At 51.8% G+C, this 25,572-nt stretch overlaps 12 protein-coding genes across 12 annotated transcripts; 6 read left to right on the top strand and 6 right to left on the bottom strand.

The window, feature by feature from the left end:
• Positions 1 to 406: 406 nt before the first annotated feature.
• APUU_80302S (MIP/aquaporin family protein) lies at positions 407 to 2,373 on the top strand (the record flags this gene model as incomplete). The annotated part of the gene is made up of 2 exons (XM_041696567.1): positions 407 to 466; positions 517 to 2,373. The coding sequence occupies 2 exons, from the start codon at positions 407 to 409 to the stop codon at positions 2,371 to 2,373; spliced, it is 1,917 nt and encodes a 638-aa protein (XP_041562185.1).
• Positions 2,374 to 2,437: 64 nt separating this feature from the next.
• APUU_80303A (uncharacterized protein) lies at positions 2,438 to 4,417 on the bottom strand (the record flags this gene model as incomplete). Its single annotated transcript, XM_041696569.1, has 1 exon — positions 2,438 to 4,417. One exon carries the CDS (start codon positions 4,415 to 4,417, stop codon positions 2,438 to 2,440), a length of 1,980 nt encoding a protein of 659 aa, XP_041562186.1.
• A 450-nt stretch (positions 4,418 to 4,867) lies between these two features.
• APUU_80304S (uncharacterized protein) lies at positions 4,868 to 5,497 on the top strand (the record flags this gene model as incomplete). The annotated part of the gene is made up of 2 exons (XM_041696570.1): positions 4,868 to 5,269; positions 5,345 to 5,497. 2 exons carry the CDS (start codon positions 4,868 to 4,870, stop codon positions 5,495 to 5,497), a joined length of 555 nt encoding a protein of 184 aa, XP_041562187.1.
• A 131-nt stretch (positions 5,498 to 5,628) lies between these two features.
• On the bottom strand, positions 5,629 to 6,896 carry APUU_80305A (DUF92 domain-containing protein; the record flags this gene model as incomplete). The annotated part of the gene is made up of 4 exons (XM_041696571.1): positions 5,629 to 5,949; positions 6,005 to 6,371; positions 6,426 to 6,652; positions 6,711 to 6,896. 4 exons carry the CDS (start codon positions 6,894 to 6,896, stop codon positions 5,629 to 5,631), a joined length of 1,101 nt encoding a protein of 366 aa, XP_041562188.1.
• A 2,256-nt stretch (positions 6,897 to 9,152) lies between these two features.
• On the bottom strand, positions 9,153 to 9,821 carry URE2_2 (glutathione S-transferase family protein; the record flags this gene model as incomplete). Its single annotated transcript, XM_041696572.1, has 1 exon — positions 9,153 to 9,821. The coding sequence occupies one exon, from the start codon at positions 9,819 to 9,821 to the stop codon at positions 9,153 to 9,155; it is 669 nt and encodes a 222-aa protein (XP_041562189.1).
• A 377-nt stretch (positions 9,822 to 10,198) lies between these two features.
• On the bottom strand, positions 10,199 to 11,371 carry APUU_80307A (SEC14 family lipid-binding protein; the record flags this gene model as incomplete). Its single annotated transcript, XM_041696573.1, has 4 exons — positions 10,199 to 10,552; positions 10,610 to 10,987; positions 11,050 to 11,191; positions 11,247 to 11,371. 4 exons carry the CDS (start codon positions 11,369 to 11,371, stop codon positions 10,199 to 10,201), a joined length of 999 nt encoding a protein of 332 aa, XP_041562190.1.
• A 496-nt stretch (positions 11,372 to 11,867) lies between these two features.
• Positions 11,868 to 12,968, top strand: APUU_80308S (alkene reductase; the record flags this gene model as incomplete). The annotated part of the gene is made up of 1 exon (XM_041696574.1): positions 11,868 to 12,968. One exon carries the CDS (start codon positions 11,868 to 11,870, stop codon positions 12,966 to 12,968), a length of 1,101 nt encoding a protein of 366 aa, XP_041562191.1.
• A 74-nt stretch (positions 12,969 to 13,042) lies between these two features.
• Positions 13,043 to 15,379, bottom strand: APUU_80309A (fungal specific transcription factor domain-containing protein; the record flags this gene model as incomplete). Its single annotated transcript, XM_041696575.1, has 6 exons — positions 13,043 to 13,440; positions 13,521 to 13,984; positions 14,038 to 14,208; positions 14,282 to 14,480; positions 14,542 to 15,027; positions 15,085 to 15,379. The coding sequence occupies 6 exons, from the start codon at positions 15,377 to 15,379 to the stop codon at positions 13,043 to 13,045; spliced, it is 2,013 nt and encodes a 670-aa protein (XP_041562192.1).
• A 444-nt stretch (positions 15,380 to 15,823) lies between these two features.
• On the top strand, positions 15,824 to 16,502 carry APUU_80310S (nuclear transport factor 2 family protein; the record flags this gene model as incomplete). Its single annotated transcript, XM_041696576.1, has 3 exons — positions 15,824 to 16,025; positions 16,087 to 16,328; positions 16,386 to 16,502. 3 exons carry the CDS (start codon positions 15,824 to 15,826, stop codon positions 16,500 to 16,502), a joined length of 561 nt encoding a protein of 186 aa, XP_041562193.1.
• A 310-nt stretch (positions 16,503 to 16,812) lies between these two features.
• On the bottom strand, positions 16,813 to 18,501 carry APUU_80311A (CocE/NonD family hydrolase; the record flags this gene model as incomplete). Its single annotated transcript, XM_041696577.1, has 1 exon — positions 16,813 to 18,501. One exon carries the CDS (start codon positions 18,499 to 18,501, stop codon positions 16,813 to 16,815), a length of 1,689 nt encoding a protein of 562 aa, XP_041562194.1.
• Positions 18,502 to 19,082: 581 nt separating this feature from the next.
• On the top strand, positions 19,083 to 20,481 carry APUU_80312S (questin oxidase family protein; the record flags this gene model as incomplete). The annotated part of the gene is made up of 2 exons (XM_041696578.1): positions 19,083 to 19,539; positions 19,613 to 20,481. The coding sequence occupies 2 exons, from the start codon at positions 19,083 to 19,085 to the stop codon at positions 20,479 to 20,481; spliced, it is 1,326 nt and encodes a 441-aa protein (XP_041562195.1).
• A 2,418-nt stretch (positions 20,482 to 22,899) lies between these two features.
• APUU_80313S (pyridoxal phosphate-dependent aminotransferase) lies at positions 22,900 to 24,607 on the top strand (the record flags this gene model as incomplete). Its single annotated transcript, XM_041696580.1, has 7 exons — positions 22,900 to 23,081; positions 23,134 to 23,200; positions 23,257 to 23,669; positions 23,722 to 23,749; positions 23,807 to 24,084; positions 24,142 to 24,309; positions 24,370 to 24,607. 7 exons carry the CDS (start codon positions 22,900 to 22,902, stop codon positions 24,605 to 24,607), a joined length of 1,374 nt encoding a protein of 457 aa, XP_041562196.1.
• Between the last annotated feature and the right edge of the window lie 965 nt (positions 24,608 to 25,572).

Below are 25,572 nucleotides of genomic sequence, written 5' to 3' on the forward strand. Positions count from 1 at the left end.
CGAATATAAGCATACTGAAATAAACAAGCCCAGACTATTTCCCATCCAATTCACAGTTCGCAGTTTGCAGTTGGCAAGTCGCAATTGTTCAGTTTGATGTCATCCAGTCCCAAAGAGGAAAAGCATAAGCATCCGGCCCACTCTCTTTTTCTCTCTCTCCCCACTACAAAAAAGCTGCAATGGCCTGAATGCACGGCCGTTGCGTAAATCTGCGCTCAGCGGCTTTACCGGGGAAAACAATTACCAGCAATGACATGTTCGGCAGCAGCACTGTACTGGTAGGAGGTCAATGCGCTCGGGATCTTCTACTTTACTTGGGTTTCTCCCGACCTCGTCCATGGATCTGTTGACCAAGCTTGTTCTGAGTTTATAGACACGAACAGGTACAGCTAGGGAAGGCGCTCGAATGGCCGATAGCAGCCCCGGCCAGGGACCTAGTCGTGGTCCCTCGCGGCCTCGAGCACAAGTGCGTATTAACTGGTTAATCCTCCACTTGTCCATAACTAACAAACGCAGTCCGAAGCAACACGCCCTAGACCCAATGATGAGCAACAAGGAAACCTCCTCAGTCCAACCTGGAGCTTAGGCGCAGACCGGCGCACATCCTCCGCCCAAACCCCAGGACAAGGACAAGGACTCGGCCTCAGCACCGAAAGCTCAGGACTCCGGTCTCGCCGCAGCCGAAGCAACCGAGTCCCAAGCATCGCGTCACGCACAACACTAGCACGACGCACGCAAGGAAACTTCACACTCGCAGGGCCAGACGAGACTTCGGCACTACGCCAGGCCCACGAGCCATTCGTGCACCCTAGCTACGCGGACCTGAACCCAGAGTACGAGCAGCCGAACAACGCGAAGCCCGTATGGAGTTTAGCAAAGCCGCTGCCGCGCGTGGTGCGGCCGGGGATGGTCCCTACGAAGGACGAGGTGTTGCAGAATCGCATGGGCGAGAAGCCGTCTGTGCCGGCGGCGGAGAACTCGCAGAGACTGGGGATGGAGGATGTGGATCCGAATGAGCTGGAGGCGGGGAGGATTGGGAAGAGTGCTGATCCGAGGAAGATGATGGCTGGGGTGGATGATGCGAGGGCGCAGAGGGAGAATAATTTTGTGAATAAGTTGTTGACTGGGGAGACGGGGACGGGGACGGGGACGGGGACGACGGCGGCGGGTGGGTCGAGGATGTCGAGGACTTCGTCGATGAGGAGACAGTCTTCTGCTGCTGCTGCTCCCGGGGATCAGTTGTCTGCTGTCCCTGAAGGTGAGAGCCAGAGTGTGTCGCCGGAGGGGAGGCAGGATCTGAGTGATGAGCATTTGCATCCCGTGCCAGAAGAGCATGAACATGAACATGAACATGATCCTGGACAGGAGTACAATAATGACAACGACATAAACGACCACCTCAATCACTTCAACGAATCCGCCTACCCCGAAGACCTACACCCGCTGGTCCAAGACCTAGTCGAAGACGAAGTCCACAACAACCACACCGTCTGGTCCGTGATCCGGACTCACCACCGCGAAGCCCTCGCCGAGTCTCTGGGCGTCTTCGTACAGCTCTCCATCGGCCTCTCTGCAGACCTCAGCGTCGCCCTACCCGCAACCACAAACCCCAACACCGCCGCCTGGGCCTGGGGGCTCGGCACCATGATGGCCATCTACATCTCCGGTGGTGTCTCCGGTGCACACCTCAACCCATCCATCTCCAGCATGCTGTGGTTCTACCGCGGGTTCCCGAAGCGCAAACTGCCCGAGTACTTTGCTGCTCAATTCATCGGGGCCTTTGTCGCCGCTCTCGCCGTCTACGGTCTGTATTACCAGTCTATAAACGAATACCTATCAACATCTTCCTCCTCCACATCGGCAACCGCAACCGCAAACGTCATGAATAGCTTCGTCACAAACCAGCGAAACCCCTGGATCACAACCGCAACCGCCTTCTTCAACGAATTCTTCGGCACAGTCCTGCTATCAATAACAGTTCTCGCCCTAGGCGACGACCAGAACGCCCCGCCGGGCGCGGGGATGAGCGCGCTCGTCGTGGGCCTCACGGTCTACACACTCTGCATCACATTCAGCTACCAGACGGGGGCGGCATTCAACCCGAGCCGCGACTTTGGGCCGCGCCTGGCGCTGCTGGCGATGGGGTACGGGGGTGATTTGTTCCTTAACCCGTATTGGTTTTATGGGCCGTGGGCGGGGTCGCTCTGTGGGGCGTTTATTGGAGGGTTTTTGTATGATTTTATGATCTTTACTGGTGGGGAGAGTCCGGTCAATTATCCGTTGGAGAGGACGAAGAGGGCGATGCGGAGGAAGAAGATGAAGTGGAAGCGGAGGTTGAGGTTGGAGAAGAAGGTTGATAAGATTGCTGTTTAATCAATTATCAGTATGATAGACCGAAGTACTACAATACTATAGAATATGTGTATATAATCATATTTCACAAAACTAGCCAAAATACCAGCAGTATCAACGCAACCACCACCACAAAAGCCCACATGGCCCAATCCATCGCAGTCTCAGAATCATCAACCTGCACAAACATCCAGCGATCGTGATTCCCCCATTTCCACGGTTTTTGCTTAAACCGCCCATTCTGCGTAAACCGCCCATTCTGCGTCTTCCCCAGCTCGCCCTTCCCACTCTTCTCCCTCACCAACTTCTGAATCCTCTCCCTCTCCCACTCCAAAAACTGCATCGAGAACCTCTCCCCCTCAGGAACAGCTTCCTCAAACATATCCCAGTCCGCCTTCTTCGGGATAAACTCCCACGCCTGCTCCGGGAAGATATTCGTCTTGCGCACTCTCGGCGCCATATCACGCATCGGCATGGCAAAGTGGAACCAAAAGTCCGTTCGCCATGGGATGTAGTTTCTCAGTTCCTTGGATTGTGTTCCTGTCTGCAGGGGGGAGGATTGGGTATTGTCTTTGTCTTTGTTTTTATCATCCTGCGAGACTGTCTCGTTTAGTGGTAGCCATTCCATGTCCCAGTCCGGCTCATCTTCCTGTAATACCAAAGTCTTGGTATGCGGATGCCAGAATAAGGCGCTGAAGTCGCCATCGTCCAGGTCGGCGTTTTCGTCTGTGCGGTACCACGGCTTGGGATACTGGGGTATAGGCCATTTCCGGGGAAATTTGGATGAGATTACGGCTCGTTTGGAACTGAAGTTGCGGGTGTAGGTGTAATTCATATTCGTAGAGACCACGGGGTCGCGCCGGCGGCGCTTGCGGATTATTGTTGCTGTTATAGCATCCTCGTTTTCGTCTCCGTCGACCGTTTCAGCTTCGCTTGCACTTTCGCTGGAAGAGACATAGGAATCGTGGTTGTTGTAGTGGCATTTACGGCAGTTGCGGCAGTCGCAGTCGCAGTAGACTTCGTCTAGATTGTCTTCGTTGCTGTTGACTTCGGACGACGAGAAGAGCTCCTTCTGCTTGAAGTCAGCGTAGGTTTGCCAGGGGTCGTACCTCTGTATCAAATCCTTTCCTGCTGGGGCAGGTCTGGGAATGTCCATCTCGTCGTCGTCGTCAAATGAACGTGGTGGGACGGGTGTCTGGGGCCGGTTGCGAGGGTCGAAGTCGTTCGCATACTGATCGTCTTGCTCCTCCTCGTACTGTTGGTCTTGGTCGTTGTCATACTCATCGTCCTGATTGCCTGCGTTGTCACTGCTGTGTAGATCGTCGGTATTACCGCCATCGATAGCCTCATTATGGAACTCATGATTCTGACTGCCAGTATCGTTCTCGGTGTCGACCTCGTTCTCGTTGCCATCATACTCATACCCCCAGTCACCTCCCTCGTCAAACTCATCAGCGAAAAGGTCCCCCAGCACCTCCGCCCCAGCATTGGGACTTGCTCCGCGGATCCCAGCATCATCAAAAGACATCTCTCTCTCCGTCGGACTATCCCCGTCCTTCCCCCCCTCATCAATACCTCTTTTATCCTGCCCAACACCCCCCACCAAATCCAGCAGCTTCTTCGCACGCTCAATATTCTCCCGATCATCCAACTCAACCGCCATCTCCAGCCCGTTATTCGCCATCTCCTCAGCCCGGCCCGCATCTCCCTCACCCAGCATCTTCTCCGCATCAATAAGCAGATTCACCATCTCAGCCACGGCCACGGCCCGCTCGGCACCGCTAACGAGCTTCTCGACGGGCTCCATCGCCTCGGCCATTTTGTCGAGCTCATCGAGGATGGGCGGTGGCTTTACAGCGAATTCGGAGAGGTCCAACTGTAGTTGTGGGGTTGGGGTGCGTTTTGGGTCGGGGGGTGTGTTGGAGCGGGTGTTGGTGTCGTTGCTGCTTGATCGGGACGGGTTGGACATGAGGTGATGATGTTGCTGCTGTTGGGGGTTGTAGAGATAGCTGTCGTCTGATAAGAGGGAGTCCGGGGAGGACGAGGATTCTCTTGACGCTGGCATTTTGTTTGTGTTATTGATACTGGGTTTGTCTGATGTCCACCGGGGAAGATCAGTGTTGTACTTTGTTTTCTGTATTTGGTTGTAGATATAGTGAGGCAGACTGGATTGATCTTCGAGCTTAGGTATGATTATGTGTTTACCTGAATATTAGGTAGTTCAGTCGTTTAGCGAAGTCTTTGAGGGGATGAAGTGATGGTCTTATTTAAACGCGACAAACAAAAAGACAAAGCATCTTTATCCAACAATGGTGCCTTTTGAATATGCTGCGTTGCTTTCAGACAGAGACTTGTTGCATGTGTTTCCGTCTTTGTGTCTCTAACAGGTAAAGAACAGTCTCACCCATACCCATACTTTCCATCTGATACAGTACCATAGTATTCAGTGGTAAGGAACAGTCAGGCACCGCACAACCAACCAAACATCAACGTTCCCGCACCTCGACTAGACAGAATGCGGGATAGCTCCGAGGGGCCAATCGAGATAAGAAATGGAAAAAAAAAAGTGAAGAAAAAAAAATTCACCCCTCAAATATCTCCAGAATCCAGACCACAGCAAGACTTCAGCCTCGCTCTATCTCACCATCCATCCCTCTACCCGGTCTCTTATCCATCCACTTCACATCACATCACCACTCACCATGGGAAACGTAAGCTGCTAGCCCAACTTTACCTACCTACCTACACCCACTTAACATTTCTCCATCCCACCATCTTATCGGGTGTACCCGCTCTGCTTCTCCATCTCCATCCATCTCATCTCACTAATACCCAAAACCAGGGAGCAAAGGCCGCCTCCAAGCGCGAGCGCAACGCCAAAGACGCCAAGGGCACTGGAAAGTCGCAGCTCAAGACCGTACGTATCCTACTAACTTCTGGCAATACTGGTATTACTTATGGCATCCTCCCTCTAATTATTACTTTTTTTTAGAATGAAGCTGCAAAAGACATCATGTGCATGGTCTGCCGGTCGACTTTCCTCAAGACAACCCGCGGCCCGGCTTTGACGGAGCATGCGTCGAATAAGCACAGTAAGACGCTGGAGGATTGTTTCCCGGGGTTTGTGGAGGTTCCGAAGAAATGAGCTTCTGGTTTATCGTGTCTGTGCAATCTAATTTGTTTATCTGAGATGGGTGGTGTTGTGGAGAGAGCGTTCAGTTTCTTTTTTTTTTCTTTTCTTTCTTCCTCTTCAATATAAATCGTTTCATTAATTAATTAAGCCAAGATTTCAGAAATCGGTAAATCCCAGATATAACCGGCGACTCCCACTGCCCCGACGCTCATAGTCAGCGCCATCAACACGTTCACGGCATTGTTATCCAAAATGTCCGCTCCGCTCTCCACACGGCGGCTTTCATGGTGGTCCTCTTCGCCTGCGTCTGCCCCCGCCGATGTCCGAGTAGCCCTAGTCCCCTTGAGCGCGGCGGTGTTAGCCGCGGCCTCTGTATTGCGGAGTTGGGCACCCGACGCGCCGCCGGAAGGCGGGAGGACGTCCTTGGCGTTTCCGGGTTTAGTCGAGAACGGATGAATAAGGACCTGCAGTGGCTTGTTAGCATGGTTCCGTAAGTAGGTGGGAAGGGACGACTTCTACCTTTTGCCCTCCTGTTCCCTCGACAATCTTCCCACTCCGCCTATCGACGACACTAGCCTGGAGTAACCCGCCAAGCACGCTATCCAAGATACTCCCCAGCGTTCCCCACACTGTCATCGCAACGACCCAGAGTACCCGGTCTTGCACAGTGTCGAGCAAGGAGCTGCAGAACGGCAGAAGAATAGCAGATGTAAGACCGATGGTGAAAGCGCCCAATGAGCCAGCGAGAATACCCGTCCCTGTCACACCACCATTTGTACCTGGTGGAACAACCCGGAGCGTAGGCGAGATGATGAGACGCGGGTGAGATTTTGAGAGAATCCCGAGTTCGGACGAGAACGTATCAGCCGCCGTCGCAGCGTAGTTCCTAAAAACCGAGATATAAGCGCGCGATCAATAGAAGTAGTTTTGGAGAGCGTACGCGATAATTCCAACCACAAGTAGATCCGCCGTATGGCGCCCGTTTGAGAAACATTCCGCCGTCGGACCGTCCAACGATTTGTTATTCGCTAGAACCCACGCATGGACGAGACTGAGGACGCTGGCGACGATCGAGTTTGCGAAAACCTGGACGTGGGTGCGGGCGCCTTCGCCGCCGTGGGAACCGGTCGCTGAGAGCGTAAGCTGGGCCTTGATGTCATGTTTCACCTGTCACAGTACGGTCAGCGTCGCGGTACAACAAGAGGAAACAAATGGTGACGCATACCTTCGTCGCTTTAGTACCGCCGACGTAGAAGACAAGAAGCAGGAACAACGGGAGTGACCAGGGATTCAAGGCGTGGGCGACAGCTGTGAGAGCTGCAGCGGCGAGGCCGAGCGGAGTCAGGGACTTGCGAGACCACGCGCGGTGAAGGAGGGCCGCGATTATGGGGACGGAGAGGAAGGGATTCATGGCTGGTCGCAGTCACACTCCGAGGGAAGAACGAGGGGGAGCGAGCTGGAATTTCAAGATCTTCAAAGAGCTGAATTCAAGAGCTGAGGTGGGACAGCTATGGGGACGAAGCTTGAGTGGATCACTAAGCAACCAGTGGGCTTATCTCCGGGACTTACTCCGGACCCCATCATCATACATTCAAGCCTTCATCCTGGAATTCCTGCTAGAGGAGTGGCTGTTGAAGGGACATAGAAAACAGCAAATTGCTATTAACTAGGTATTCATCCAACTCTTCGTATGTTATACAACAAGTCAATAAAGCCCTAACTCCCGTTTTGTCTACAACCTCCGAGGCACTGAATATAAAAGGATGCCATATCCCCTCCAAACCCAGTTCCCTCTTCCCTTCTCATCTACTTCTCGTCTGTCTTTCTCTTCCTGGCCTTGAGCCAGGTCCCAACCGAAGACAGGTTGCTCCATAGGGTGGCCTTGACGTTGCTCTCACGCATCACTTATGCACCTTGCCCAATCACCCCAGTCATAATTGAGTCCCTCGTCCATATTATTACCCTACCTCACGTAGACATGATGACAAAGCCTAGTAGCCATTTCCCAAGGCTTCAACTCGAAGTGATACCCTGTTGGACGGGGCACTTCCTCAACGGCGTCCCTCCAGTGCCGAAGATAAGCCAGTAGTGGGGTTCTCGTTCCAATACCACCAAGACATCCGAATCCAACTACTTCCGTGGAGTACTGGGGTCCATGGCGTCCTTGACTACAATTCAACGGTTATTACAACTGTCATCGCTGTGGCGGCGGCTACTGACAGCCGCGCACGGTGGGAATATGTCCGCAATCACGAAACGGATAAACTGCAGCAGATGGCTCGCTTTACGGAGCATAGTTGTGCAATTTCGCCTCATCTCTGTTGATTCTCCAAGTTACAGGGATATCAGGAACAGTCCGACCCTCTCAAGTTTGTTGGCGATTGAGAAGCTGGAATGATGCCACCAAACTTGGCAGGTATTAGGACACATATTGAGGCGTTTGACGCACACAGATGATTCCCGCGATGTAAGTATTCCATAGATATCAAGCCCGGGACTCTGCATGAACTGACCTGAATATAGGAGAATGCCGATGGGACAGACATGCCGAATTCGCTCCGTGCCTTGCTATCACTGTGCGAGACTGGTACCCCGGGAGATGGCGACGGCGAATTGCAAGACTGGACCGGAATCTGGGATAAGGGCTGTCTCAGACTTCGCAGAACAGCAACAACAGCCGCATTAAGCAGGCTTTGAGCCTTGCTTCAGTTTTGGAGTTACCTTCCCGATGGGTGTGGATGTCAGCCCTAACGCTGCTGGTAGGATAGTCTGCGCGGCTGAATTTCTGTGTCTACGGATGTGGGTGTTGGCTCAACGGCTTAAAGATTTTGCAATTGTGCCATAGTCTGGCTACGCTTCGTCCACTCTTTGACTGATGGCTGTTATGGATATTGGAAACTACGGCTGTCGCCCATGCTGCCACCGTTGTGGCAACGCACCTCTTGGATAGAGGTGGCTATCCCACTCACCAGGTAGCTACTTATTTAGGACACTTATCTCTGCGGGATAGACAACCGACCAGAGGGAGGCAGAGGGAAGCCGAAAAGATACTACTCTTGACTATACCACTCTCGCATATTGTCTGCTTTGCCACCGCCGGTACCCTCTCGAGATTGTTACTGCTGTCCACGGCAGGATGTGGCACTCTTAGTTTCCAACCGAAAGCCACTGTCGGCCGCACAATACGAGTAGGGCTTTTGAATGGATTACCGCCTGCTTCAAGTAATCCCGCACTAGGGATTTCACCAAGAAGCCGCATGTCGAAGCCGGGAACGGCTACTATCTGGACCCAGGTATACACAGAGTAATGCCAGCGGGCCGCATGGACTATGCCTTGTGGCATGGTAAACGAAATGAGGCCGAGACCAACCTATGGTGGTCGAGGCGAAAACCGTCGGCGGGGTCCAGGCTGGAAGTACCAGGCCATATCATACATGGGTGAGTCGGCTATACACGATCACCACCGCTAATTAGTTAGATAGTAGCTTGCTAAGGAGGTTATACCAGTGCTTGTTTATATAGAAATATACTCCCAATATTGGGAGCCTATCTTTTCCCTCCAGATGGTAGGGAGTTCAATTACTATGGAGTTCATACATGTTGTATAGTATGTAGAGGACTGTAAGTACTAGCACGAAAATACAAGTTATTAAGTCAAGACAGCTATCTACTCCGACTTCTGTCTAGCAGGCTCAGGCAACGACGTCTGACCAGCCAGGACCTTCTGAATAGCAGGGCGACTCTCCAGCCTATTCAACCAAGCATTCAAGAAAGGATACTCGCGCCCGAAATGCAGCTTGCCATCGGTAATCCAAGGCACAAACTGAAACCAAATTACAAACGAGATATCCGCAACGCTGCACCGATCCCCAACAAGATACTCCTGCTTCTCCAAAGCCCCGTTCAGCACCCCCGCGACCCTCGCAATCTCATTGAAATACCGGTCGTAGCAGCTCTGGATGAACTCCGGGTGGTGTACCTTGAACCACACTGCCTGACCAAAGTAAGGGCCTTGCCCGGACATCTGGAAATGCAGCCACTGCTTCACTTGGTAATACTCGGGTGAGTCAACGCGGAAACTGATCGTCTGCTGCGGGTCGTATCTTTGAACGAGGTATTCGATTATGGCGCCGGACTCCCAGAGGGTGATATCAGTGTTGGGATCAATAATGGCCGGCACCCGGCCGTTGGGGTTGACGTTCAGAAAGGAAGGCTGTTTCATTTCGGGGAATTCGAGGGTCTTGACATGATAGGGGATCGAGAGCTCTTCGAGGACCATGCGGACCTTCTTCGGGTTGGGGCCGGCGGAATGGGAGTAGAGGATGATGGGTAGCATGGTGGCAACAGTGGACGTGGCACCTATACAGGGTAGTCAAGGATAGTACAAGGATTTAAATGGGAGTTTAGGGTTTATAAATATCATTCACAGGATTGTGCCATCTATGGAATTGGTCTTCTTACAAACTGAAGAGATGAAGTGGGAAGGACAGTGCGGGTGAGTCTACTCCGAGTAAATCCCTTCCAGTGACAGTTCTGGTTGACTGTCCTCCGGTCCCACCTCAGGATGATTAAGACTGCTCCAGACTCCGAGTAGTTCTATCGGGAGTCTGGACTATGTAGTTCTCACTTGGACTAATATGCCTCTTGCATGCTCCTTGAAGAGATTGAATGGTGGTTTGCGAACCCTAAGTCTAAGCCCATAAAACAAACAAATCACCGCGGACAATAGTCATTCCTCCTCGGCTTCCCATTGACCGTACCCAGCAGCTTAATACAGCCATCCTTAAAAACGACAGGACCCTGGGCAAAAATCTCTCCCTGGTCTGTTTTCTCATAGAGATTGTCAACGAGCCGTCTAGCATGACAGTCTAGATTCGGCAGGTCCTGCCACGCCCATTCCAGATCCCCGCCGTACTCAATGGGTAGGCTCGCCGGGTCAATATGCCTGCGCAAGACATCCCTTGCTTCGGATCCTGACAGGAGGAAGATCTTCGACCGGGTGACGGGGTCGAACCACTGACTGATCACGTCCCAGATGGATTTAAAGAAAGCGGGGGCGCCGACGACCTGCCAAACACGAGTCAACAGGGTTGATATCAAAAAGGGAGGGCGGATTGAACATACAAACACCTTGCCCATGGTCTCTGGGTAATGGGTCGTGGCAGTGGCGCTGGCCTGCTGGAGATACTTGCGGATACTCCAGAACTGGCGAAGGCTGACCCCGCTGACATCGACGATATGCGTGGAGGCGCTCACGGCTCTGGACATGTCGGGCCTCGGCAGCTCCGTGGCAAGGGGGAAGACAAAGTGCAGCAGGTTTTCATAGAGGGCGTGGAAGTGGAGGTCTTCTGGGGACAGCGTGGAGGCGCGGTGAGTGTTTGATGATGGACAGGACGAGATTGTTTTGAGATAAGCGTCCAGTTTCTTCTTGGTTAGATGGCGAACTGGGAAGACGTAGATGGCGTCTCCGTCTTTGTCTCTTCGGCCTGTCCATTGGGGATACTGGTGTTGGTTAGATATGCTGCTTTGGTATAAGAGTATAGTATACCTGCGGGTGTCCATACCATTTTTCTGCTTGCTTCGTAATAGCCAACGTCCACGTTGCGGTAGAAGGATGGAATGTCGTGCTCCTTGCGCCATGTTTGGACATGGTCGAACTGCTGCAAGGCGAGAGTGAGATTGAACTTTTGTGCAGTTAGAAATCGGCTGTGCAGGTGTATCCGGTTAGCGACCAGGAATTTGCAGGCAGAGAATGTCGTACAGTAGAGTAGTGTCGTCTGTATTTTCAGCTGCATTGTCCAATGCATAACCTCGCTGTTTCAGCAGGTCCTTGAACGGATTCAGCTGTTCTTTGAATGCTGGGGTTGCAGCTGTTGTACCCGACATTCTGGAAGAGAGGGTAAGAATGATATTGTGATTTGGGATATATTGAGAGAACAAGCATAGCATCGATTGGAGATGCTTCGACCTGTTGAAACCTCGTTTATATACCCACCAGGAGTGTGGCAAGACAATTTCTACAACACTTGCGCTTGATGGTTCTGCAATTGGATTATCAAGCACGCTCTAGAGTCTGGGCGTGGAGGCGTGGTCTGGAGGGTGTCGGATGCTGCACCGATGGTCCCGGCCATCTACCGTGGATGAGCTTGAAATGAAGTTCCATGGATGGAATTGGATCCCTGTTTGCCATTGGAAGGTCCGGATATTGTGACGATAAGGCAGCCAATTAGATGACCGGTTCATTGTATTCCGGTGCTTTAAACCCTAAGTTCCCCTGACAAATGGATGGCAATGGGAAACATCGATCAGGAATATAAATATTGTCTGTCTGATTGCAGCCACACCCCTCTGCCCTGTCACAAATACTACCATATCACCTACCATGCCACGGTTATTCACCCCCCTCAAGGTCGGCCGCATGGCCCTCCAACACCGCATCGCCATGGCTCCAATGACTCGCCTGCGCGCTGATTCCAGCCACGTCCCTCTGCCCTCTGTCAAAGAATACTACCAGCAGCGCGCCGTCATCCCCGGTACGCTCCTAGTCACCGAAGCGACTGTCATCAGTCGCCGGCACGGCGGCTACCCAAACGTCCCCGGAATCTACACCGACCAACAAATCGCCGCCTGGAAGGATGTGACAAAAGCCGTGCACGAGAAGGGCTCCTACATCTATCTTCAACTATGGGCGCTTGGTCGTGCCGCCAACCCCGCCTTCCTCCAGCAGCAAGGACTCCCTCTGGTCTCCAGCAGCGACGTGCCCATGAAGAGCGCCTTCAGCGAAGAACTCCATCGCCCCACGCCCCTTACCGCCGAGGGCATCCAAGACGCCATCACAGACTTTTCCACCGCCGCGGAGCACGCCATCGAGGCCGGCTTTGACGGCGTCGAGATCCACGGAGCGAACGGCTATCTCGTGGACCAGTTTCTGCAAGACGTCTCGAACAAACGCACCGACGCCTGGGGCGGCGGGGATATCGAGCGGCGGAACAAGTTCGCAGTCCAAGTCACTCGAGCAGTCGTTGAGGCCATCGGACAAGACCGCACGGCAATCCGCCTGAGTCCCTGGAGCCGCTACCAGGGAATGCGAATGGCCGAGCCGATCCCGCAATTCCGGGCTCTGGTCGAGAAGCTGGCGGACTTGAGGTTGGCCTACCTGCATGTCTGCGAGTCTGATGCCCAGGCAGACGACGGGCATCTGGGCTGGCTGCTCGATGCCTATCGGAATGCGGGACCGGTGGTGGTTGCTGGGAACTATGACGGCGACAGTGCGGTCAAGGCGCTGGAGGCGCAGTATAAAGATCACGATGTGGCTGTTGCCTTTGGACGGCCATTTATCGGCAATCCAGACCTTGCTTTCCGAGTCACGCAGGGGATCCCGTTTGCGTCGCATGATCCTACGACGATGTATGCGCAGACTTCGGAGGGGTACACGGATTACAAGTACAGCGAGGAGTTTGAGGCTGTGACTGCATCTGCCTAGCGCAGACTGCGGGACAAGTATATATGTGTAATCTAGACGGACTTGAACCTGCTAAGGTCGAGGAATATGACTAGCTAGAATTCAATAGGCAGTTCCAGCGCCGTCCCATCCTCACCAAATGCCAAATGGTCCAGATTAACCCTGAATCCCTCGTCCATTGGAACCGCGTTCCAATCAAAGATCGACAGCGGGAAAGCCACAGAGCCCGGCTGAGCCTGGACGGCTTGAAAGTCCTCTAGTCCGCCCTCTGCATCCCCATGGCGCTGGACATATGCTTCCACAATCGACAGAAGCTTGTGCAGCAGTTTCCTGCATCTCAGAACAATCCAGGTGCCTGACCCGATGGCCTCGAGCGTGTCGTAAGCCGTCTTCAGACTGTCTAGGATATCGTTGCGGGTGCACGACGACCGCACGGGGAGGCCGCGCATTGATAGTAGGAAAGACGCGAATAGGACCAGGGAGGCATTGAGCACTATCGATATGGAATTAGACTTCATCACTGCACTAGTAGTTGTGCGGCCTGTCAGCAAAACAACAGTTGAATACACGTACCGTAGTAGACAGAGTACCACCAGATCGGGAGCAGGATGTGGTGGTCTGCGAGGCTGGCAACAACGAGGATAGTATCCCGTGCGGATCGGCTACATATGTCAATACTGCCCTTGATGATTGTCCAGGAGAAGTCGGTCAAGCTGGGCCCTGACAGTGTCGAGCTAGGACACACCAAAAGCCACTCCAGGACCTTCCGGTGGAGCAAGGTGCTTAGGCTGTGATAGCGCAGACTGAGGACTACTCGGAATCTCAGCAATTCAGATCTTGAATCAAGAGGCAGCTCCACAACTTCGAAGCCACCAAGGATCTCCAGGCCGGGTGGGAGGCCGAGATTCCATTGCGCCAATTGCTGGTCTATGTCGATGACTTGATGCAGTTGGTTGACCAGGGAAGTGGAGGGGCCGGCTTCTAGATTGCTTCTGTATAGATTTTCTATCACCTGGCCTAGGATTATGTTGAGTTTCCTGCAGGTCGAACCGTCAGCACATCATTGGTATTCATAGAGGGGAATCCTCACGAAGTCTCCAGAAACAGCCTTTCTCCAGATACTGCTGAAGCAGAAGCAGAAGCCGGTCCACTACTACCGGGACTTCCATCATCCAGGGCGAGTGCCTTTAAAGGAACGTCGAGAGGTAGCTCACACTCCATATGACCATTGGGGATCAGGGGCGGGCGGCCGAAGGTCATACTGCACATCCTTGGTAGGGGTTATGGGTTAGCAGGTCGCCAAAGGATGATCACGGTGGAGGGCGATGTCTGACTTGTCCATCATATAGCACATCCACCAAGTCCGCCTTCGGACTTCAGCTTCCAAGGAGCCGACTCGGAGGCCATTTGCGGAGGGATGTCTCCAGAGCCCGATCTGTAGGGCGCCCTGGATGGCAGAGCTGGTAATCGTCCATGTCTGAGCCGAGCGCTGTGTACCTTGCACGTACTGGGCCACTAGTAACGTGGCCTGCACTGGAAAATGTCAGCCATTCTCTTATATCATCTTGAGCTCAGTGGATCCTCAGGTCCATACCTGATTCCAGTGTCGCATCAGTAGGCCGCATTCCACCTAACATGTAGAGGGCTCTACGGAAATAGGCATTCCCCTGCGATAGTTTATCAACAATGCTCGTTGACCTGGACGGGGTATGGATTGATGCAAAGGCCATGACCATATTCAGGATGCAGAGATACGCCCGGTTGGCCTTGGCCGGGTCTATTGGTCTTGAGACGGCATTGAGGTCGAAGATGGCTGAGGAATACAGGTATGGAAACAGTCTCCCGGTGTTGGTGAAGAAGACTTCCAGGAGGGTTACTACCTCTTGATGCTGGGGAAGGTAGAAAGGGTTCACAACCGCGGCTGCAAGAGAGCTGGTGCTTTGGCCGTCTGGACTTGCTTCAGGCGGAGGAGACGGTGGCTTTGATATTGGCGGGCGCCTGGCTCGAGGGTCGGCGCCAGAGTGGATTTCCCTCGTCGCGTCGATGATATTCTTGAAGAACGACGAGCTGGACGTCGGTCCTGAAGGAGATCACTCAGCATACCGGATACCTAACCAACAGAGGGGAGGGAGCAGACCAAAGTATCCGGGCACGTATTCGCCAGCAAAGGTTATGGCACACATTCCGTCGACGCTGTCAGAGGTAAAGGGATGCACCTCTGCTGTAGCCGCAGCGGAAGCGGAATCGGTCCATGGAGTATCTGGCAGTTGCGGCTCATTTGATCTGGAAAGCAGATGTTGGATTACGGCTTCCATTGCTTCCAGGCGGCCTTCCAACGGACTGACCAAGGGAGTGTCGGGCGCACGAGCTTGGGGGTGGACTGGATCTCGATAGTGGCATTCGAATCCCATGCCCAGGCATACATCGCACATGGGGCGGGCCCCGTTACAGCGAGACTTGCGCTGCCTACATGAGTCGCAGGCGTGGGTTGTTCGTTTTCGCTTGGGAGCTGCGTTGGTTCGTAGACTCATCCCAGCAATGGTGCATTGGCGTAATGTCAGATGGAATGCTGAGGGAAACAGTATGAATGCTCCGAGTGAACGAGGTGAACATGAGGTGACGTGATCAGCAGTGGCACCGACCAAGGACCAGTCTGGCGAACCATGGTTGGCTCATATCAAAGAGGATCAAGCGATAAGTCTGGGGAACGGAGTATGCTACTCCGTCACATCCGCCACTTCCCCGGCCATTAGGGTTGAGATATTGGTTGATCTGTGGGGAAGTTGCTTGTCTTAAACACATCCCATCCTCCGACCTGACTGTGTATACATCCCATCCAGCTGTGTAGACTTAGGGTTACGCTCTTCAAAACCACCATGCATCTGCACAACACCCCCCTCCAGAAGACCCAAGACACCCTTTGGCCGTCCCATGTCCCATCCCACATCAAAACATGGGTGGACAGATTCTTCCAGCTCCTCGATGGCTACACCCCAGAAGCAGCCCGGCAATGGGCAGAGCTATACACCCCGGACGGAGTCTTTGAGGCCTTTGGACAGTCCTTCAGAGGACCAGAGGGTATGCAACCACCCTCTTTAAAACATTGCCCAGCGTGCTAAGACCCTGGCGATTCCCACAGCCATCAGCGCCCACCTACTCCGGTTCTGGGCTATGTTTCCTGGCCTCCTGCACACCCCAAAGTCCATTTACATCAGTCGAGGCACTCACACTCACCCCGGGTCCGCGATGGACATCATCTCCGTCACCAATTACGCCGTGACGTTCCCCAACGGCCAGTTTGTTTCGGGGGAGTCGGTCGCTGTGCTGAGCGTGGTCAAGGAGGGCAATCGCCTAGCCATCATGTTGAACAAGTTAATTCTAGTGCGTACAAACAAGGCCGATGGATTCAACCCTGACTGACTGGATGACTGAGTCTAGGACCCAAATCCCCTGATGGAAGCGTTGGCGGCCCAGTCGTCAGGAGCGGGCGACAAGGCGTGCTCGAGTAGCCACCATGAGAATGTGGCGGAGGATATTCTGGATGCCCAGACCTAAATCTAGATACCATTCATGCTATTGCTGTTGGGCTACGACTGATTTATGTTTCTTGAAGGTCGACCACCCTGTAGCCCTATACCCTCCTACCCTCGTACCCTCCTACCTTCCTACCTTCCAGCGAGTTACGTGAGTTGGTGCAGAGATTTTAAAACTCCAAAGGCGAGCTGTAGATATCTACGATTTTAGCCTAGTTCCGCTACGCATCAATGATTTATGAGTAAAACCTTTCATTGATATAAAGTATAATATACGCTGTGGCGCGCAGCAAGACTCGGCGCAAGACTCAGCGCAAGACTCAACGAGCATTCTATTCAATAACGGGAACTACAAGGTAGGATTCATACACGGATCCAGAGTAGATCGTGTGCTTGCCCTTGTTCACGCCGTCGTCGTGGAATTGGACGACATCAGCGGTAGTATGCCGGAAGGAATCGTTGCCTTGGACCTTGACCCTCAGGCGCTCGCCCCGGTGGAACAGGTTTGACGCTGGGAGGATTTCCACATCAATTGGGACGATCTCGTTCGGACGAAGGGCGAGGCGTCGATTGTGCTTGTGGAACGGACGGTCGATGGTGGACTTGGCCAGGTCAAGATCACGATGGCTCACGCGCAGCCACCCGAGTCCTAAGGGGCCGTCGTCAATCATGGAAAAGGCAACGAACGGCGTCACCTTGTTTTCGCCGTCGATCTTGTCTAGCTGCACGAAGACATCCATGTCGTCGCCGAGATCGGTCGAGACCCAGAGGCGCAGGCGCATGCTCCCAGTGAACTCGGTCTCGCGGTCGAAGTCAAGGAAGAAGTGCGCGCAGCTGTCCTGCACCTCCGAGTCGTATGTCGTCGTTGTCACCGTCCGGGGAGACTGCTCAAGAAGCTTGCCCGCAGAGGCGTCCAGGTATTTCTTCGTGAACTGCGCGCGGCTGAGGGGATACTCGACCTCGTCTCGGAACTGTCCAACATAAGCGCGATCGCGGACTTCAAGACGGACCTTGGGATAGCTGTCGATTTCGCTGGCCTCGCCCTTCAGGAACTTCTGGAAGAAAGCCTCCTGCCGCCGGACACTCTCGGGCTCGAAGAAGTACCGCCACTTCTTGCGGCCGTGGATTTCGAGCCACTTCTCCCTGGAGCTGATGCCGCTATATCCATTCAGCGTCCCGCGAGTGTGCATGCCGTGGTCCCCCCAGTCGGCGACGATATAGGCTGGGGTCGTGATCTTGCTGAGATCCTGAACGCACTTCGAACGATGATAGTCATCGAGTAGTGGATGCGCCTTGTTGTTGGCGATCAGGTCCTCGACCAGGTTCACCCCGGCACGGCAGGACCACTGCGTGAAGTGCAGGAACTTGGTCTCCGGGATGCCGCCGTGGTGCGTATAGTCGCGGTAGAAGTCGGTGAAGCCTTCCCAGGGGACAAACGCCGCCAGGTGAGGCGGGTTCTGCGCCGCGATGCCCCATTGCACGATGGAGAGGTACGACACACCGATCATGCCCACCTTGCCGTTAGACCAGGGAAGAGTGCCGGCCCATTCGATACAGTCGTGGCCGTCGCGGCTCTCCTGTTGACTGAAGATTTCCAGGTCGCCTTCAGAGCCCCAGGACCCTCTGCTGTCGCCGTTGATGACCGCGTAGCCCTTCTTGGTCCACGGCACGGGATCAACGCTCTCCCAGACAGTGTATTTCGAGATCCACCCCTTGGGCACATCGGCACCAGGGAAGATGTCGAAGGTCTTGGGGCCGTGCTTGCCGTACGGACTGAAGGTGAAGATGATCGGAAGCTTCCCAGTTGCGCCCTGGGGACGGAAGACGTCGACGTAGACTTTGACGCCATCCCGCATGGTGACCGGAACATCCCAGGTGATGTCCATGCCATCTGCAGTCTCCTTTTTGTTGGGAATGAGCGGAGGCCGCTTTCCCTCTGCAGGCTCGATGCCTTTTTTCCAGTAAAAGGGCTTCACGCCACAGGGGGTTTTGCCGGGGGCCTCGTGTGTAGTGCCTTCCATGATGATGAGAATGAGATTGTGTGGATTGTAGCAGATGAATAAGGGGAAGTGGTTGATGAATGGCTTGCACAGTACTTCAATCGAAGTTCTAGTATCGTGGTGCGTTTATATATGGAGGCTCCATATCTACCTTCATTCGACAACCACGGCTTATCCCCACGATATCGGGGGAGATCCGGAGACCCCTTCCTAACTCCACAGGATCCTATCTCCATCCATCCATCCATCCATCCGGGGTGCAAATCCCCGGGACAGTTCCGGCCTGATCCGTTGGATCCGATGGCCCAGGCATAGCTGGTCCGGGGAACTGTCGGGGGAAGCCCAAAGTCCGAACAAACCTGGGGATATGTGACGGAGTAGCATACTCCATCCCCAGAGTCCCCGGAGACATGCAAGACAGATGCTTGATGTATACACTTCGTAGCAGCATAAAAGGCCCTTGTGTGTTGTACCCTACTTGCATTCCACCATCTTTCGTTGCCTACTACGGGTATATACATACTCCAGACAGACTACATTTCTACATCAGCCTACCTCGGGTGTATGCACCAGAACACTCCAGACAGACTACATTCCACATCATGGCCTCTCACTCGGTCGTATCAATTGGCCCACAAGACACCGGGGTGTTCTCTGTTTCGCAGATGCCAACCTGCTCCCGCCCCGCGCTCAATCAAATCCTACAAGAGAACCACGACCGATACCACCCATTTTTCAATGACAAGGGATTCCACAACCACATCACGCATTACATGCTCGCTGCTTATGCACTGGGTGCAGACCCAGAGCAGCTCACCCGGGCCTGGGTTCAGGAAAAGGCCAATCAACGCCCTCAATTCCCCCTCAACGAAGAGAATGTGGTCCGTCTGGAAGACAGTCAATTCTTCCTCAGCTGTCTGGGCAAGGAAGAGCATTACCGCGATTATCTTGTTTTCTTTCAGCAGCAAATCAAGGAAAGGGGGACGGGCCCTGTGGTCAATCAATACGTCTTTGATCGGACTGAAGTGTCCGAAGCTCTTTTCACTCGCCTGTTTGCAAGTAAGTGACGCATCCTTCGGGCTTGTAGATATAATAAGATAAAATAAAATACAGAGGCTAACAAGACACACAGGCTTTCTTCATCCGATTATCCATCTTGGGTACGGAATCGAGTTCAACCAGCCAGCCATTGTTGCAGAGGCTCTCGCACAGACTGCCATACATCAGAACGAGGTGGCCATAGTCATGAAGGGCTGCGAGGAAGCAGCCAGCAGCCGGTCCGAGCTCAAAACCAGGACGATGAACGGGCTGCTATCCAAGGTCCGGGACAACGAAGGCATCCGCAACGCGGCATGCTGGGGAGACGGAAGCTGGATCGAAGACAACCCATTGACCTCTGCACCGAAGGAACTGATCGAGACAGCTGCCTGCTGGCGCGTGCAGCCGGACGAACTGTTTGAAAAGTGTGCTGAAATGATCAACGTCAACGCATATTTCTGCGGTGCAGCACAGAACCCACCCAAGGAGTACAAGATCGATTTCTTCTTCATCCACAACCTCAACTGCTCGATCTTCTTCCCGGCCTTCCTCAGCCAGAAATGGCTGAGCCTGGAAAGCAAAGTGCGGCTGCTGGAGTGGAAGGGCCGGTTCGACATTGTGGCCTATGCTGCTCGGGGATCACCGCACTTGGACATCAATGAAGTGATCGAGTACCAGCCCAAGCGCCCAGGGACAGGCTGGGCCGATCTCTTCCAGCGTGTGCACAATTTCGACGATGACTCGCATGTCACCAAGTTTCTTCGCGCGCTTGCTCATGGGAGTCGGCTCTGCCAGGGCTATGATATCAGCAACAGCGAGCGGTTCCCAGTCAAGGGTGATCTCTGGCTGCAGATTGCACATATGGCCATGGATACCACGGAGAAGGAGCCGATTGCGAAGCATCGCTGGGTTAGAGGTGCCGGCTTTCCCTCTCAGTGGGAGCACTTTCACTCTCGCTACTAGCCTTTTTGTATATAAAAGCTATGTTATTCAACTTCATGACCCCGAAAGATTGAAGTTTTCTACCAGCTCCTGGATCGGGGAACCGCGGAGGCCGCAAAGGAATGGAGCAAACTATGGATACCGGACGTCGGTGAATTCCACGCATTCGGCCAAATCTTTAGGGCCGGGGGTTGCTAAGGTGGATATGGCCGCGATTCAGGGTTGAAGACATGCGCGTAATACGCAAGTATTCTTATATTACAAAATATTTTTGCTACCCTGTTGATACCACGCTAAAGTATTTATATATCAATATATAGGATAACTGCTTCTCTTTACATCTTATCTATTATTCTATCTGATCCCCAATATACTTCTTAGGGATATAGATATATAGCCGAGAATACTCCTAAGAAGAGAGATCTAGTACAGGTCAATATAAAGCTCTACCAGTACCTTAAAAAAAGGTAAATAAGTTTCAATAAGTCCAGGAACTTAGTAGTAGGTTACCCTTATATATCAAGTAAATGCGGAATTAGAAACTTGCTCGAGGCGTCTAAATCCCGAAGCTGACGAAGGAATGTAGAATGTCTTGACGAGATACGGAACAATTTTATGGGATAGACCTACAAGTGTGCCCTTGCCATTAAGTAACAACTGATACTTGCGACGAATCTTGAGTGGTGAGACTGGGAGATTCATTTCCGTGGGCACCCTTTCCTTCCTGAAGCTGATCGCAGATAGCTTTGAGCGCTCCCCCCCCAGGTATGCAAAATCGTCTTCTCAGATGTCTATCTCTATTCCTCACGACGACGGGGAACTACTTTGGCAGTGAAGGTTAGTACCATATTAATGGTTAGTAGTTGGACAATGGATCCTGACTGGGACTGACCTCTGCCACAGACACATTGATGCCACTCTCATTCTTGTTTTCTGAGCAATCCTATTGTGGACTATCTGTGGTCACACAACGCAGCTGTAATGAGTCAGGGGGCCAGAGAAGAGCGTTCCCAACCATTTATTAAGGCTAGTCTCCCGTCGAGCATATCTACATTCCCTACCTCGCTCTAGACGCGTCCGTTTCAGTGATCAGTATGAACTCTTTGCACTTTGCTGTGTCAACGACGCAGTCAGCAAACCAAAAACTGGCGGACTCGCTCAATTACGCAAGGCTAACCCAAGGCAAGTACAATGTCGCACAACATACTCATGTAACAAGCAAGGCAAGGTATGCCAAAATACACGTATCCCATGGGGCATATGACAGCGGACTAAGCGAGACTCGACAGGGAGCTCCTGTAAAACCCAAAATGGGTTTTGACGAAGCCTACTAGGGCTCCATAGGGCCGCAGATCATCTGCTAGTCCTGCAATGTCTGTCAATAGTATGTTCACCTTGTGGTTTTCTCTTCAGTTGAAGTAGTGGAGGCCCAAGGGGTACAGTGACCCTTTCCATGGTATGTCTGACACTGGCAAGTGAGCTGATTGAGTCCTTTTATTGCTGGAAGACTCGGAATGGTAGCGGCCAAGTGTAAGGTACTACTTTAGTACATTAATACAGGACTGTGGGTCCTTTATATGGTATTTATTGAAATAAAACCTACTATGATCCATGCCAAATATATATAGATATATATATGCATCGAAGGATGCCTGTAGTGTCTTATATATAGCCTTAATACCTCTATAGCGTGATTTACGATTATTAGCTACAGTAATTTCATACCATGATAGTTGCTTGTTATAAGGGTGAGGTGAACCAGACAGCACCGGATGGTTGGTAAACCATGTAGTACAACATACCCGAACGGGGGGTTTTACATACCAGGCAGCCCCATGGGTACCACAGTGTCGACCAAGAAACTCTTCACCATCTTGCAATTCTGCAGACTCGGCATTCCTATGTTGTGACACTGCCGTGGTTCTATCCTCCAAGGTCGAATCAGGAATCCTGACTACCGGGTACCCTGGGCTGAGGGCGTGAATGTATGGGTTATGAGATCCACTGACAGCGCCTTGTGGGTAGTTTACATGTTTGGCTAGAAGGGGAAAATAATCATAATAAAAATAATAATTTACATTAATTTATTCACCTAACGGTCTTTTCAATCTCGGGTTGGATACAGGACGCGATCCTAAGCGAACAATCGCAAATCCATGCACGAACGACACCCGTGGGCCGTAATCTCATTATAATTGCCGGTCGTTTTCAAAAGGAGGCAACAGGTAAAGGTGGAGATTACTTGCCAGTCTCCCGAGTATGTGGATTTTCTGTCCCAAGCTGACAGAGTGCGTCATATGTCCGGACCCCCATACTTGATGGCCAGATCAACATAGCACAGTTGTTGCTGGAAATAGGTCATAATCCTATTTAACACTGCACCTCCCTCGCAGTCAATCTAGGGAAATACCTATACTCATTGATCCCGGCCATACGATCATGAAGTCCTTCGTCCTGCCTCTTGCGGCATGGTTCAGCTGTGCTACAGCCCTCGAGTCCGCTGCAATCGACTACATATCGCCTCGGGGTAAGATAGCTATTGATGACAACAAGGGATGGGAGTCTCTCAGCCAAAATGTTCTTTCCAAACCTTACGAGCCAAAAAGATTCCCTAATGGGATGTATGTTTCCAACGCCTTGCTCCCAAAAGACATGCTAAGCAGGGAATCATAGCATCAACCTAGGTCTCGCCGAAAACTGGCTGATCCAAGATGAACTGGCCGCCTACCTGAAGGACAACGTAAGAGCATTCCCTATTAATATCGTGGTCTTTTCACTAATCGGCTTTTAAACAAGTTCACAATTGATCCCCTCTACCATCTAACCTACGGCCAAGGAGCAGCTGCCTCCCCCAAGCTTCGCGAGGCTCTTGCTACCTACTTCAATGAATACTTCAATCCGGTTTACCCCGTCAACAAAACGGAAATTATTGTTGCTTCTGGTGTTACATCATTGATTGATTCTATAGCCTGGAATACGTGCAGCGATAATGAGGGGATCATTGTTCCTCAGCCATTATATAACGGGTTTCCAACAGATATACACCTTCGTGGCCACGCTAAGCTGCTGAAGGCATCTTTTGTTCGGGAGGGCCATGAGTATTCCCTGGACGATGTCTTCGATCCCGCTAAGATTAAAGATTCGCTGCAGAGGGCCTGGACGGACTACAAAAACCAAAACATTACCATGCGTGGTGTTATCATTGCCAAGTATGCTTCTCCTTCCTTCGAGTTTTGTAACTGAAGCTTACCTTGACAACAGTCCGCATAACCCCCTAGGACGCTGCTATGTTCGTGATCCCTGTTCGGAAATAAGAAGGCGTTACTAGTTGCTGACTTCCGTTTAGTCCAAAGACGCATTGGAAGCAATCGCCAGCTTCTGCGGCGAACACAATATTCACTTCATTTCAGATGAAATATACGCCAACTCGGTCTTTGAAAACAAAAACGCGACGAATGCTACTCCATTTACTTCAGTGCTTTCACTTAATGTGACGGATATTATAGACCCCGATCTTGTTCATGTCATGTATGGGATGAGCAAGGATTTCGGGGCAAGCGGCCTTCGACTTGGCGCGCTACATTCACGCAATGAACAGATGATCAAAGCCGCTTTTGGTGTGAAGTAAGTAGACGGCCGCTATACAGAGACGATCAGAGCCATGGCTAAGAGGATCCATAGTCTATTCTCGTGGCCGTCCTATCTGGCCCAGGACATGTGGGCGCGCCTCCTTGAAGACAAGACAGCGACCACGGACTTCTTGAAAAAGAACAGCGATCGGCTGGCAACGAGTTACGAATATGTCACTCAGTGGCTAGACAGCCTAAAGATTGAGTATTATCATGGAGGGTGAGTACTGTGCCTCCCTTTCCTGTAGTCCGCTCAGCCTTGACTCATGCATATGAACAGAAATGCCGGGCTCTTTATCTGGGTTCGGATCCTTCGCGAAGGGAGCACTGTTACACCGGAACAGCTTATAGGCGAATGTCGCAAGCGCGGTGTTAATATCGGGGACGGACAGAATTTCCTACCAGAAGGAAGCACTGGATGGTTCCGTATCACGTTTTCGTATCCCCGTTCCATGTTAGAACTTGGCCTCTGGCGCTTGAAGGAGACTCTCACTGAGCTAAAAGTAGTCTCAGTGTGAGGACCAGAGATAGCGATGACTCTTGCCTTTCAATCCCTGGCCGGCTGTGGATTGACCGGCATACGTCCTTTGCATTAAGATTTGACATGTTGAGAAACATTCTTACTGTTAGTAGGTGTAGCATGGCTGTTAGTAGCCAATAACTGAGTTATGTTTTTCTCTCCATGTTGTCTGCATAAGCATTAATTAACCTATTGAAATTTCAGAGCAAAAGTTAGTTAAGATAGAGTTGTTTAGTTTTTACAACGGTTTACCTGGCCCCGCTAACAATTACAGAAAGGCATTCGTTTAAAAAAAATTTGTTTCCACTCGGCCAGTTCTGCTACCCTTGCTCTCCGCACGTTGACAGCTGCTTCAACTGGCCGGATTTGCTACAAGCTGGCTGTGTTAAGTAAATAGTACCTTTAAGCCGCGATGACGGAGTATTAAGAGAGAAAAGAACTAATAAAAGACTAATTTCTTTATAGAACCTTATTCTAGATTAGAGGGCTATTATTTAAATAATACTAAGCTATAAATATGCTAAGTCTAGTGCTAAGGAAAGCTTATTTATTATTATCTAGCTTGATAATAAGTTAATAACGTTCGTGATTCTTGTAGCAAGTTAACGATTCAGTATGGTCATGGATTAGCAAATTAATAATGGAGCTAAACAAGAACTAGTAAGAAGTTATAAAAGACGGGAACTGTACAGTAGACTATAAAGACCAGTAATATAAAGCATACAGAAAAACAGTAATAGTAATAACCGGAGGAGTTAGCAAGGTAAGCCTGTAATAGTATAAGAGGTATAATAAAACCGGCGTCCTCGTCAGATTAGGTATAATAGGAATCTAGTCTAGTCTACTCTAACAAGGGGTCGCCGACGGGTTCCGGCCTTGTAGTACAAATATTCCGTAGGGCGACGGCAGAAATTACTGTAATTGGAATTGAAAGTGAAAGTGAGAGCGAAACCAGAATCCGTG

This window comes from Aspergillus puulaauensis, chromosome 8 (assembly GCF_016861865.1).
Source record: "Aspergillus puulaauensis MK2 DNA, chromosome 8, nearly complete sequence".
Classification (NCBI taxonomy): Eukaryota; Fungi; Ascomycota; class Eurotiomycetes; order Eurotiales; family Aspergillaceae; genus Aspergillus; species Aspergillus puulaauensis.